The sequence below is a fragment of the Micropterus dolomieu genome, linkage group LG04 (genome assembly GCF_021292245.1).
Source record: "Micropterus dolomieu isolate WLL.071019.BEF.003 ecotype Adirondacks linkage group LG04, ASM2129224v1, whole genome shotgun sequence".
NCBI classification, from domain to species: Eukaryota; Metazoa; Chordata; class Actinopteri; order Centrarchiformes; family Centrarchidae; genus Micropterus; species Micropterus dolomieu.
This window is the reverse complement of record NC_060153.1, coordinates 5489625-5504055: the sequence shown is the minus strand read 5'-3', so window position 1 is coordinate 5504055 and position 14431 is coordinate 5489625. Positions and strand designations below refer to the sequence as shown.

General features: G+C 41.0%; 1 protein-coding gene across 2 annotated transcripts in view; it reads left to right on the top strand.

Annotated features, from left to right (window-relative positions):
• The window catches only part of mtnr1aa (melatonin receptor 1A a), a 36337-nt gene extending 28231 nt beyond the window's left edge, over positions 1-8106 (top strand). The window contains exons 1-2 of one of the 2 annotated variants that reach the window (XM_046047373.1): positions 3365-3564; positions 7100-8106. In XM_046047373.1, coding sequence (XP_045903329.1) covers positions 3561-3564; positions 7100-7968 — 873 coding nt within the window. In that variant the 5' untranslated portion in view covers positions 3365-3560 and the 3' untranslated portion in view covers positions 7969-8106. Of the gene's footprint in view, positions 1-3364; positions 3565-7099 lie in introns of those variants that run through there. The other variant, XM_046047372.1, reaches the window with a different exon arrangement.
• The last annotated feature ends 6325 nt before the right edge of the window (positions 8107-14431 follow it).

Below are 14431 nucleotides of genomic sequence, written 5' to 3'. Positions count from 1 at the left end.
GCTGCTTTATTAAAACAGCCATGGTGCTTGATGCGAGCTAGAATCAAGTTGGCAATGCATAATGCTGCCTCCACTCTGCTGTTTTTGGTCCCTAGCAGTGAGGGCACTTGAGGTCAGTTTGTAAATCCCTTCTTTCCTTTGTCACACCAGGGTAGGAATAAAACACTTCTACCTAAATCCACGTCAAAAGTGCATCCTTTTTCATTATTCTGTCAGAAGCTGCAAACAGATTCTCTGTACAAGAACCGAGAAGGCTATTGACATTTTGTCTTTCACTGTACTGTACGTTTGGTATGTTTTTGAAAGCTTCAGTAAGAGAAGTGACGAGATTAAAACTGCAGTCCCATCCTACACGCCTGTTACTGGCTTCATTCAAAAACATATCCCCAAATCCAGTAGTAACCCAGGGACACAATCACTCTGTTTCTTCACAGGGCTGCCGCCTTCTCTCACTCTTTCCGTTTTTTCTTCCTTCCCTTTGTCTCCCTTTCTGTGTTTCTCTTTCTCTTTGGATTTTTATTAAAGCAGTTCAAGCAAAGTTCCAACATCACAGTTTTTTTGTGTGTGCATTTTGTCACATTTCTGTGTGCACACCCAGGAGCTGCCACCCTAGTTCTGCTGGACGGAGTGCCATGATAATCCGATTTTTTCCCCCCTTCCCTGTCATAGCGGTAGCTGGGAGATATTTTGAGTGAATTCCACAAGACTTCACTAAATGCCCACAACACACAGTCACAGACACTCTCAAAAAACACATATCGGCTTATTCATCAAGGACTCAAGACTTTCAAATTTGTTGGCACAGTTACTGATCGCTGAATCATGTATGAGCAGTAAGCAGCTCAGTAATGAAGAAATTCACAAGAAGAATGATTTCTTAGAAGCAAAGAAAATGTGCAGAAAGGCAGGTTCTGTTTTAATAGCAAAGACCAACACAAATTTATATTTTGTATAAATATATAAATAAAGATTATTACAAAGTACTGGGTCATGGTGGCAAGGTCACCGAATGTGTATCCAAAAACAAAGGTGTTCCAACTAGGTGGAATATAAGTCGGATGGGTAATGTAAGCCATTATTATCCTCTCAGTCACTCACATTCTTTGTGTCATACCATTTAAACAGCGTGTGTCAGTCACAGTGATGCATATTGAAAAAAATCTCACCATATGGAGATAAACAGAAAAGACGTGTTTCAGAGTGGCAAGATGCAAATATGTAACATCACAAATAAACCTTAAAATAAAGCTGAATTTTAGTTTGTGGGGACATTTTTTTAGATTCAAAGGTTGAGTATGTTTTACATTTTAGTTTATTGTCTTTAATATTTCTTTGGTTGATCTGTGTGCCAGGGTTTTGGGATGTAATATTGAACATTTTTGTTTTACAACACAGTAATCCACATAAAAACTATCATGCTCAATTGCTGACTCTGCTGTGGGCTACAATGAAAATTAGCATAATAAAAGAGGAAGGGGGAGCGGATGGGACCAGAATAAGAAAGGAGAGCATTAACCAGGAAAATAACAGGTTATACATTTTGACCTGAGACTGAGGTTGTGATAAAAATTAATCAGGTATCAAACTATTTCTGTAATAGTAAATGGACAGTATTATACAATGTACTTGTATAGTGCCATTCTAGTCTTGCGACCACTCACTGGCTTTACACTACATTTCAAATATAATACAATGATGGCAGAGGCTACCATGGTCATCAGTAACCACGCTCTCATATTTGGGCTTCAGTATCTCGACCAATGACACTTTGACATGCAGATTGGAGGAGCTGGGGATCGAAACACTAATATTCTGATCAGTGGGCAACCTGCTCTGCCTCCTTAGCCATAGCCACCCTGCCATAGTCTTTGGACTGTCATGAAAATAAAGCCGGATGTTTATAATTGAAATGGACTGTATAACATGACATATGCATTTGACTATACATGTAGCTTCGTTATAATCAGAATTCACAAAATTACTTGACATATTGAAATGTATTTATATTCCTGGGCTGTTTTTTCACACATTAACATATCATTAAAATGAACATTCTGCAGTATGATCTGCCAAGAGCGGAGGACTTAAGACCTGTTGCGTGCTTTTCTGCGCATTCATGCTCTAACAGCAATTAGACTTGACCATGGGTAATGAAATATCGACTGTTGTTCATTGGTGCTGTGTGGACATAAGGCCACAGTGTGTTTAGGCTGACATAATCAGATTTGTGCCACCTGCTTCTAACCTTTAGCACATGCACATCATATGGCGAAGGCACATATGTTACACTGTATACCACCTGCTCAAAATCTGAAATCAAACTGAATACCTATTCCATTTTAATAAAGTCATGTTTAATATTCATCATCAACCTGTAACAGTAAATCGCAGAGTTGAGGCAGAGCCGCCGAAAGACATGAGAGGGAAAACCAGAAAATGTTTCCTTCATAACCGTAAAAGCACTTTTTGCTAGACATATTGAACAACTTCCAGCTCTAGCTCAGCAATGGAATGACCCTCTTGGTGTTGGATGGTGGGGCTGAGAGTGGTGTATTCAGTATGTGTTCAGTGGGCGGGGCCGTCATCTCTGAAGGACTGGAGGAGGTCCTATGTTTCGCAGATCCCTCCATGATATCAAGTAGGAAGCCAAATTCAAACAGCGTGCTTGATCACACATTTACTGAAAGACTGAGCAGGAGAAAGAGATAGTTTGGGGGTTTTTAGACACACCGGGGACACATGAAAAAGTGTTTTTTGCATATTTTGGGACCTTTAAAGTGTAAGTTTCAAAGTGATTTGCTGGGGTTTGAAATTATTAGTTGGGAAATATAAATTTTTACACAGCTTTGGAGGGAAAAAGGGACCTCAAACACAAACATATACAGTACGAAGAGATGATTTGTTGAGCATGAGATTTCATTTCATTTCATCCTGGGTTGTAATACAGGTTCTGAATTGGATTATTTTATGTAGGAAAGTGGAATGTGTAAAATTACTTAAATGTTCTTAATTTAACAATCTTTTTGCATAAATTCTATTGAAATTAGATCAAAAGAGACTCATGTGTTAAGATTTCAGGATAACAGACTGTGTTCAACAATAAAATTAGCATTTATATGTTAAAACATCTAACAGCTAAAATTTTCTGTAGTTCACAGCACGCAGTTTTGCCAAAAGAACAACTGTGCAGTGAGGGCCTGAGTCAGAGAGGTGACAAAGAATCCAAGGACCACTGACAGAACTACGGAGTTTCCTGAGATAGCACATTTTGAATGACAACCGTCAGAGCAGCACTTGCCAGGCGACACATCAGAGTAGAGAAAGACATCACTGTTGGAAAAACAGCATGACTCCGAGAGCAAAACATTGGTCTGATATGATGACAAATGTAACTCTTCAACTGTAATCCAGAGCAATCTGGAGGAAACAGACAGCCTACCAACAGTCTAACAGCGTCCCTGCTGTAATGCATGAAGGTGGCACTCTCATGCTGTGGACACTCTTTTCAGTATAGAGGGACAGGGAACTTGTGAGGTTGGAGGAAGACTAAATGCATCCAAATGTGTAAGGCATATGTTATTGTGACCGTTTTTCTTCCAACAGGAGGGATATACAGCCAATTCACTCAGGAGAGACTATGTTTATGAATCCAAAGTCTCACTGATTAAACAGATCAGTTCTTGGCTTAGACTTAATTCGGGGGCTGAAGCCCAATTATGGGGGGTAACTGTTTAATTGGTCAGTCACGTGGCTTGGCCAGTGTTACTGTTTATTTTTTATCTGTGGAGGAGGTCAGCATTGTGAGATGGAAGTGCAGGAGCAGCTGATTGGCGTAAATAAAATACACACGGATCAGTGAGATTTAATGAGTGGTTAGTATTCAGCTTATTAGATTGGATGATTTGAACCAATAGGGACTAGCCTCTTGAATTTTACCTGATTTGATTTTGAAAAAAGAGGCAAAGGGTGGAGCCTAGCTTGATTGGATGAAATGAATGAGTAGGAGTGAAATATTTAAGAATAAAATAGTCTCCCATGACTGCACTTACGCTGAGCTCCGTATCAAATCCCTTCCATGTCACTGCAGTGGCTTCAGGACAAGAAAGTGACAGTCCTGGTATGACCCAGTAAAAGCCAGGCCTTAAATCCCTTTGGAAAATCTGTGGGAAGACCTCAGTATAGCTGCTCACAGACACTTGACTTTCAGCTTGACTGAACTGGAGTAACTGTGCTCTGAAAAATGGGACCAAATCCTAATTCAGATGCTCCAGGCGGATACAGACTCAGCAGTGTCATTACTACCAAAATAATTTTTTGAAATTATTGACTTGGGCTTTTAAAACTAATTTGGATGTGATACATGTAAGTTATTGTCAGTATGTCTGAAAACAATCCTAAAAACATTTTGTTGTGATAATTGCTAGATTCTGTCTAAATGCACTATATGTCTTTTCAGTTTGCCAATGTGTGTCAGAATTCATTGTGTGCTACACTGGCAAAAATGCTCAGATAGGCTTCGCTTGTACCTAAATCCTAACAGAAATTGGTTGAAAATGTGGGATTGCAGAAATGGAAAAGGGACACAGCGGCAGGCCATATCTCTCCTGAAGCCAAATGAAAACTCAGAGTGACGCGTCAATCACAGGACTAGTCACAGTGACAGAGACAGTGAGTGAGTGAGTCCAACAGGCAAAAGAGCCAGCTGCCTGTGGGCCTGCCACGACATGGCCTTGTCAAGGTCAAGGTTTTAATACTGAATGGCACAACTTAATACTGAATTAAAACATAAACTATAACAGGATTGTTACAGTAAAGAAATGCCAATGGGGGAAAGGTAGTCCCTTAAATATGTCTGTTTGCACGTCATCTCAACACCTTCTTTGAACATGGAAAACATGTTCTCATTTGGCAGTATGCAGAGAGCTTGACTAACTGCAGCCAGCCCTCATTTCTGCACACACACACACACACACACACACACACATATTCAATTGTTTTTTCACTTGGAGCCCTAGTCTAACCTTAACTATAATCACTACAACCCAAATTGTTTTGGTTCACTCTCACTACTACTCTCAGCAACATTGTTTTCAGTCACAGCAGGGAGCGGTTTTCAGAAAAAAAAAAAAAAAATATATATATATATATATATATATTAAGCTACCTGCCCAGCACTTAAAGAGTTAGTGATTAGCTAGTAAACACGGTGGACAATTTAGTTGCCAAATTGCCAGATATTTCCCTTTCAAGTTGGTGGAGACCAAACACATAGCTAAAAGGAAAGTGAATATTGGACTTACAACAGCTAGATGTGTAAATAGGTAACTGGTTGTTAACGTTGTTTTGATTAACATGAATGTTATGTGGTGATAACAAACTTGTTTTACTGCCTCCAGTTCTCCAACCTAATTCTAAATTGACAAACTTTAATGCCAACAACACACACAAACACAAACACACACACACACACAGATCTACATGTACGCACATGAGTTCAAGATAACTCTACAATGTATGCTCATATAGGCCCTGTGACTGCACGTTTTGGAAAATGTTCTTTCAAAAAAGTGTCCTCATTCTCAAGGTCCTCACAAAGATAGATGCTTGAGCGCACTCACACACAGACTCAGTAAAGCTTTCTAGCAGCCATGGGATCTTGACAACAGCAGGTGCACCTAATTCCCTATAGAGGGCAGATGAATGACAGATTTAAAAAGAAAAAATGCAATTAATAGCCCCATGTGATCCCTAGCAGTAGAATGGTTGGTATGTTCTACGGGAGATAACCCACCACATCAGTAGTGAGCTTCTAATGCTCAGGTGAGATTGACAGGTCTGCCTGCAGGTGGGGGAGTGTGTCTGATACTGACAGGCCAAACGTCAGGTCGGAAATGAAATTGCCTCTTGCACTGCAGTGATTGTGGAGTTATACAATGTGCTTAGTTCCCATCTGACATGCAGTAAATGCATCTTATAATCTGTGACAGGGTGTTGTCACATAGGCAAAACTGGATCTGGACCTGTCATTAGGCCTCGTAATATGGTGCTTACATAATACATACAACACATTCCACTAATAAATAAGTGACAGCTGTGATAATGCAGTGTGGCTAGATGTTAGGATCCTCCACCATCCTCGTAACAGGCCACTAAACAGTAAATAATGCTAGGTCTGCACAATTAAGGAAAACTGGAGACGCAAAGCGTAATAGGATATTTGCCCCTCTCAAATGCATGACATGTATTTCTCTTGAAAGAGGTTGCCTGTTCACCCTGTTCTCCAACAAGCCATGCCTAACTTTCCTATCAGTTTGGAGACAAAGAATACACTTGTGTGCTCTTGATTATCACTCGGCATGTAGATCATGTGTGCCTGGGATGCACAATGTGGAGTCCTTGCTGGCAGGTAGAAATGCATTATTTTCATTATTCCCCAACATTAAAAGCTGACAATTGAATGCAAGTTGAAGTTTACACATGCCAAATCATCAGGGGAAACTACCAAATGTGTTCACACAAGCGCATAAATGCACATACACACAAACAATACAAAATGTGCAGATGCATTCCCTCTCAGCATCTAGCCTTGAGGCCCTTTCCCCGTGGCTTACGTAACAAAATAGCTACAAAACAAATGGATGTCTCTAAAGGATTGTGCTGGTGTTTAAGCATGTTTTAGCATATTTACAAATCATGTATACTTAAATTACTGCCAGCTATTTTCCAAAGCATACTATAGATATTTGGATTTTAAAATGGATTGTCCTCCCTGTCAGGCAGATTTTACTTCTCTTTTAAATGTCATTGCAGTATAAAACATTTTTTTCTATGATCATGTTTTTCTGCTATGTCCTCGGTAAGTTGACATTTCTTTCTCCATACAGAAAGAAATTTCTGGCAGAAAGATCGGGAAAAACAAATGTGCTAAAACAAGCAAAATTACAAATTGTTTCTGAATGGATAATTTGGCACAATCTCAGCACAATCGCTTACGCTCTCTTTATCTCGTTCATTTGTATGACCAATCTGCTCTGCTTCTGTTGTCACTGACTCATGTGTCCTGCCTTGTCTCTCCTGTGGGTGTGTGTTTTGTCTGTAGGGAACATCTTTGTGGTGAGCCTGGCAGTGGCAGACCTTGTGGTGGCCATCTACCCATACCCTCTGGTCCTCACCTCCATCTTCCACAATGGCTGGAACCTGGGTTACGTCCACTGCCAGATCAGCGGCTTCCTCATGGGCGTCAGCGTCATTGGCTCCATCTTCAACATCACAGGCATCGCCATCAATCGATACTGTTATATCTGCCACAGCCTAAAGTATGATAAACTGTACAGTGACAAAAACTCTGTATGCTATGTGATGTTAATCTGGGTGCTGACTGTGGTGGCCATCGTGCCCAACCTGTTCGTGGGTTCACTTCAGTATGACCCACGAGTTTACTCCTGCACCTTTGAACAGTCAGCCAGCTCAGCGTACACTATCGCTGTAGTTTTCTTTCACTTTATTTTACCCATCATGATTGTCACCTACTGCTACCTACGCATTTGGATACTGGTCATACAGGTGAGGAGACGGGTCAAGCCAGACAATCGGCCTAAACTAACGCCACACGACGTTAGAAACTTTGTCACCATGTTTGTGGTGTTTGTGCTCTTTGCTGTTTGCTGGGCGCCACTCAACTTCATTGGTCTGGCTGTAGCAATCAAACCAGAGGTAGTGGTTCCCCTCATCCCTGAGTGGTTATTTGTGGCCAGCTACTTCATGGCCTACTTCAACAGCTGCCTTAATGCCATTGTGTATGGTGTGCTGAACCAGAACTTCCGCCGAGAGTACAAGCGCATTGTAGTGTCAGTGTGCACGGCACGCATCTTCTTCCAGGACAGCTCCAACGATGCAGGGGAGAGGCTCAAGAGTAAACCGTCACCACTCATGACCAACAATAACCAGGTCAAGGTGGACTCTGTCTGAACCAGAATTTCAGAGGACTACAGAGGGGAAATGAATGGATATGCTGCAACTGCAAGTTAAAAAGAACAAGACAAAAAGCTGAGTTAGAAAAATACCAAAAATAAATATAAAAAAGCTTCATATGGTGCTAGCCGACCTCTGAACAATCACAGTAACAACAGGGGTGCATATTATCTTTGTCTATTATCAAGCACTTTTGTTTGACTCTGCAGTACCTGTAGTACAGTATATATGATGTCTGTTCTGTTTTCATGTTTACAGTGATGATATACTAAATGTATCATGCATTATATAAGTATTTATTTTGTATGAAATATGTAGATATATAGTAAGATATATCAGGTTCCAGATAAATGAAGACAAAATTGTATCAGGCCAATAAAACATTTCTACAAAAGTTGGTTGAAAATATAACCAGACATTTATAAATGAAGTTAACCAATTTTAATAGCCTCTTTTTTGTCACTGTAACACTAATTCAGTGCAAGCAATATGGATTGCTGCTGTCTTATTATCCTCTGCAATACATTAGGTGGAGTATACTGTATCTCACAAAAGGGAGTACACCCCTCACATTATTGTAAATATTTGATATCTTTTCATGTGACAACAATTAAGAAATGACACTTTGCTACAATGTAAAGTAGTGAGTGTACAGCTTGTTAACAGTGTAAATGTGTTGTCCCCTCAAAATAACATATCACACAGCCATTCTAAACCACTGGCAACAAAAGTGACTACACCCCTAAGTGAAAATGTCCAAGTTGGGCCCAATTAGCCTTTTTTCCTCCCCAGTGTCATGTGCCTTGTTAGTGTTTCAAGGTCTCAGATGTGAATGGGGAACAGGTGTGTTAAATTTGGTGTTAGCACTCTTACCCTGCTGCCATTGCTGCAGAGGTTGAAGGGTTGGGGGGTCAGCCTGTCAGTGCTCAGACCATGCGCTGCACAATGCATCACATTGTCTGCATGGCATCCCAGAAGTAAGCCTCTTCTAAAGATGATGCACAAGAAAGCCTGCAAACCGTTTGCTGAAGACAAACAGACTTAGGACATGAATTACTGGAACCATGTCCTGTGGTCTGATGAGACCAAGATAAACTTATTTGGTTCAGATAGTGTCAAGTGTGTTTGGCAGCAACCAGTTGAGCAGTACAAAGATAAGTGTGTCTTGCCTACAGTCAAGCATGGTGTTGGGAGTGTCATGGTCTTGGGCTGCATGAGTGCTGCCGGCACTGGGGAGCTACAGTTCATTGAGGGGACGACCACTGCCTTGCTAAAGAAGCTGAGGGTACAGGTGATGGACTGGCCAAGCATGTCTCCAGATCTAAACCCTGTCTGTGGGGCATTCTCAAACGGAAGGTGGAGGAGCGCAAGGTCTCTAACATCCACCAGCTCTGTGATGTCCTTATGGAGGAGTTGAAGAGGACTCCAGTGGCAACCTGTGAATCTCAAGTGAACTCCACGCCCAAAAGGGTTAAGGCAGTGCTGGAAAATAATGGTGGCCACACAAAATATTGACACTTTGGGCCCAGTTTGGACATTTTCACTTAGGGGTGTACTCACCTATGTTGCCAGTGGTTAATCCATTAATGGTTGTGTGATGTGTTATTTTGAGGGGACAACAAATTTACACTGTTATACAAGCTGAACACTCATTACTTTACATTGTAGCAAAGTGTCATTTCTTCAGTGTTGTTACATGACAAGATATAATCAAATATTTACAAAAATGCAAGGGGTGTACTCACCTTTGTGAGATACTGTATAATATTTAACTCTCTCTTTTTCTATCTCGCTCTCTCTCTCTCTCTCTCTCTCGCTCTGTATCTCTGCCAACTTGTGAGCTCATTATAGTGTGTGCATGGATATCAGGAATTGTTGATATGCAAAATAAAATCTGATATTGATGGTGGGTCTGTGGGTCATTCAGTAATTCTGAATTATCACCATATCATTATAACAAAACAATTATTGAGATCTCGGTCCACTGCCTCACTAAACTTGTGTTTAACGAAGCAGGAAATATGAGTACTAGCCAATCAGAGACAGAGTTGTTGAAAATCTAGAGAAAAAAACTAACAAACAGCCAGTTCAGGTAAAACGCTTTACTTTTCACCCATATCTCTGGGTTGCTACAGGAAAACTTGCCATTTTGTGTCCTTCAAATAAAACTGGCCTATAAATCTAAATAAAGAATAAAAACAAATATAATATTTTACAATTTAGTTTCCATAATATGTAGAAGAATTCAATATTTTTATTAAAGACTTTTAATCACTTTTGTGCAATCTTGCAGAAATTTTAAAACTGGCCTGTTAGATTATTCTATTTTTACTAGCTATTAAGGAAAAAAAAGGTCAAACTACCAAATAAAAACCTAAACATTATAAAGCCTCAAGTGCTGTTTCATTACTTATGAATGGGTTTTATTCTTAATGAGTAAAATGTTGAAAAAAACAACAATTTAGTCGGGTTCCCTTGTTGTCATTTATCCTGTTACATTTAATGAAAACACCTTCAGAGATAATGGAAGGTTCCGAAAGTTGAATCAATTCATCTGCCTTTTATGAAGTTCATGGTAAAAGACAAGAGTCCTCTTCTTGTAAGTAATTAAAGTAATGCAATGTCTGACAAAGAGGGACAAGCTCATTGTGTTACCACAAAAGCAAACTTTAAAAAAGTTATTTGTTTGAAATACAACCATGTGGCTTCATGACCTTTACCACATAGCTTATAATGGCTGTCATTAACATTTCTATATAATTTATAATCGATAATTAACAACTATAATTACAGTCCATAAAATCAGGGTACAAAAAAACTGGAAACAAAGATTGAGAAAGAGTGATCATGTGGGATATGGCAGATTAAAAAGATGTGTTTTCAGGGGGGATTTAAAAATGGAAAGTGAGTCAGTGTTTCGGATGTCTGGTGGAAGAGAGTTCCAGAGACGAGGGCCAGAGTGGCTGAAGGCTCTGAACTCCATGGTGGTCAAACGAGCAGGAGGTACAGTGAAGGGTGGGTGTGTTAATATGAAGGAGGCCAGTGAGGTACAGAGGAGCGAGGTTATGAATGGCCTTGAAGGTCAGGAGCAGAGTTTTGAAATCACTGCGATATTTAACTGGGAGCCAATGAAGCTGTTGAAGGACAGGTGTAATATGATTAATAGAAGTGGTTCTGGTAATGATACGGGCAGCAGAGTTCTGAACCAGTTGAAGTTTATGTATGTATTTGAGAGGAAGACCAACAAGAAGAGAATTACAATAATCAATGTGACCAGTGTGTGAACGATAATGGCTGTACTAGTGGGTGAGAGAGACGGTCGGAGGTGAATAACGTTACGTAAATGGAAGTATGCAGACAGAGTGATATTAATGTGAGCTTGAAATGAAAGTGTGCTATCGAGGATGACACCCAGACTAGTTAGTAGTAGAATCAGCTGCCATGAGAAGATCATTGGTGATTTTTACCAGCGCTGTTTCTGTGCTATGGCAGGGACGGAAACCAGATTGGAATTGTTCATAGAGGTTATTGTCAGACATGTGTTCATGGACCTGATATGCGACTGTAAGTATAGGAGTTATTGCAGCTTATCTTAGAGACGAGGGAACAATACCAGAGGTGAGAGTAGAATGTATAATGGTAGTTATTTGGGAAGAGAGAGAGGTTGAGCAGGCTTTTACAAAGACGGTAGAAAGAGGGTCAAGCTGACAAGTAGTTGGTTTCGAATTTCTGTCCAATGTCCAATATTTCAATAACAGAGGGAAGCGAGAAACTTGAAAATCAACAAGAAAGAGGTGTCAGGCGAACAGAAAAGACAGACTGTGAGAGGTATTAGTAGTCAGTTGCTGGTCAATCTTGTGTACTTTGGCTTTAAAAAATGACATTAAGGTTAAGTAAACAGATGAGTACAGATGAGGTGCGAGAGAGTCCGGTGGTCGTAGTATGTTGTTGACCATGGAGAACAGGGTTCTGGTATTACCTTTGCCTCAACTGATTATATCTGCATAATAGGTTGATTTGGCTGTAAAAAGAGTGTCCTTGTTGTGGAGAATGTGGTTTTTGTACATTTCTTGGTGCACAACGAGTCCAGTTTTCTTGTAAAGGCGTTCCAGGTGACGATCTTGAGCTGGCGTAGTTCTGATGTAAACCATGGGGCAGAATGGGTGAAGGAAACAGTCGAGGTTTAAAGGAGCCAGAGAATTTAAAATGTTTTATATATACATTTCACCTGTCATCCAAGAGGCTTCTTCAGTTCTAAATAACTGGTGTGGTAACTCCAATGACCCTAACGACCGTCATTACTTAGCCAGGAGCACCAGCAAGTTGGTATCAATGACTTCGATAATGACCTAATAGAGGTAAAATACCTGGGACTCCCCACAAGTCATTTCGAACTGAAAAAGCCCCTTGAATGAGAGTTGAAACGTCTTCAAGTATCTTCAACCAAGTCTAGTTGCCCCAGAGTCAACCCTTCTTGGATAACTATGACCTGGATGACTGTGTTGAGCCAACAGATTTCATCCCTAAATATTATGGTTTTCTATTTATTCTACAGCTAAGTATGCTACAATGTCTTGAGGTTACTGATCTATACTGATCAAAATTAATATACTATCATTGCATTGGGTTTATCCACCAAAAAGTTTGCTGTTAACTAAGCGATTTAAGTATCTGTATTTTATTCAATTTTGTTAGGATGCCTCTTTCTGCAGCTGAGAAACAGCAACAGATAAAGACCTTGTAGAGATGCTAATCCCGAGAGACGAGAAGCATATTTTGAAAAAGAGAGGGCAAAATGGAGAAAGGACAGAGACACATGGGAAAAGCTGTCTGTTACTGAACTAAATGTCAGAGAAAGGAGAGCCAAGTAGTGGAATTGGACAGCAGCACAAGTGAAATGCACAACAGCCAAAGCAGCAAATGCAGCAACCATAGATCAGTGTATGATGCAGAGCCAGATGTAGAGCCAAATCCCGAATTCTTGGAAATCTACTTCTTTGCTGAGATCCACGCTGTGCATTTTGGTGCCTCACTCCAACAGGCAACAATGCACACAGGTGTGTTATATGTTGGTGAAAATGCAAGCCCCCTCTGCTTCTGCACCATCTCAAAATACAAGCAAAAAGGTCCCCATTTGAGCCAGTACCGGACAACATACCATCTGTCCACTTCTTCAGTGATGGCCATTGTACTGAATTTAGGCAGAAGGGTAATTTCTTACTGTTCAGACCTAAATTGAGCAAGAGAAGCATTGAGAGCGGACCTAGAATTTTTGTGAAGCGAGCCATGGCAAGGGAGCTCCCGATGCAGTTGGGGTAGTGTTAAAAAGATTGGTAGATCAGATTGTAAGTCAAGGGCGTGACATCCCTGATGCCACCACACTGTATCCAGCACTAATGACAACTGGCACCACAGTGAAGCTCTTTTATGTGGAAAACAAGAATACTGTGGATGCAATCTCTAACATGCCAGCAAACATCCCATCGCTCCCAGGGACAATGCAAACACTCCGGGTGGTTACCAACAGAAAAGACCACGTGCTCTCCAGGGATGTCAGCTGTCTGTGTGCCTCATTGAAAAACCTGTCCTGCACATGTCTGTGAAGGTTCTCAGTCATCCAGGTCATAGTTATCCAGCAAAGTCTGAGGTCAAGGGCAACTGGACTTGGTAGAAGAAACTAGAAGATGTTTCGTCCCTTATCCAATCGGTTCTGATTGACTGGTAGGGAAACTCAGCTATTTAACCTCTGGGATTGTTAGCTAGGATCATCGACACCGCTGGATCGTTAGTGCTCCTGGCTATGGTAACGACAGTTGTCATGGTTGTTAGAGCCTCCCATGGCCAAGTCTGAACGACCATCGTTGGCATCTTCACCTGAGGCCAAGAGGAAATGCTTGTTTAGTTTCCTGAAAAGTGAAGAAAGGACAGCATTGTAAGTGGGGGATAAGTGGTGGCGTAGACCCCTTCCTCTGTTCAACAACGGCTTCTCAATCCGGGTGTAGATGGCTTCCCTGACACCTCTTTCAAACCATCCATCTTCTCTGTCTTAAATGTGCACCTGGTGATCCTCAAACAAGTGTCCTTTGTCCTTTAGATGTAAATAAACTGCTGAGTCTTGACCTGAGGAGTTAGCCCTTCTGTGTTGAGCCATGCGTTTGTGTAGTGGTTGTTTAGTTTCCCCAATGTATCAATCTTCTACCAAGTCCAGTTGCCCTTGACCTCAACCCTCGCTGTCCTGCACATGTACACACGCACATGCAGAGCACTCACCACTTCATTTTCCCTCCACTGTCAGAGGGCTCTCAAATGATCCAGGCTGGGGAACCTCAAGCAACCCAGAGGAGAACCGGACAGACTGTTGATAAGTAGCATCCTGCGTCTCTGATGCATTTAAATCCGAATGTTACATTGTGAACAACAAAGTCACAGTGGTCCAGTGGTTAGCGCTGTCGCCTCACAG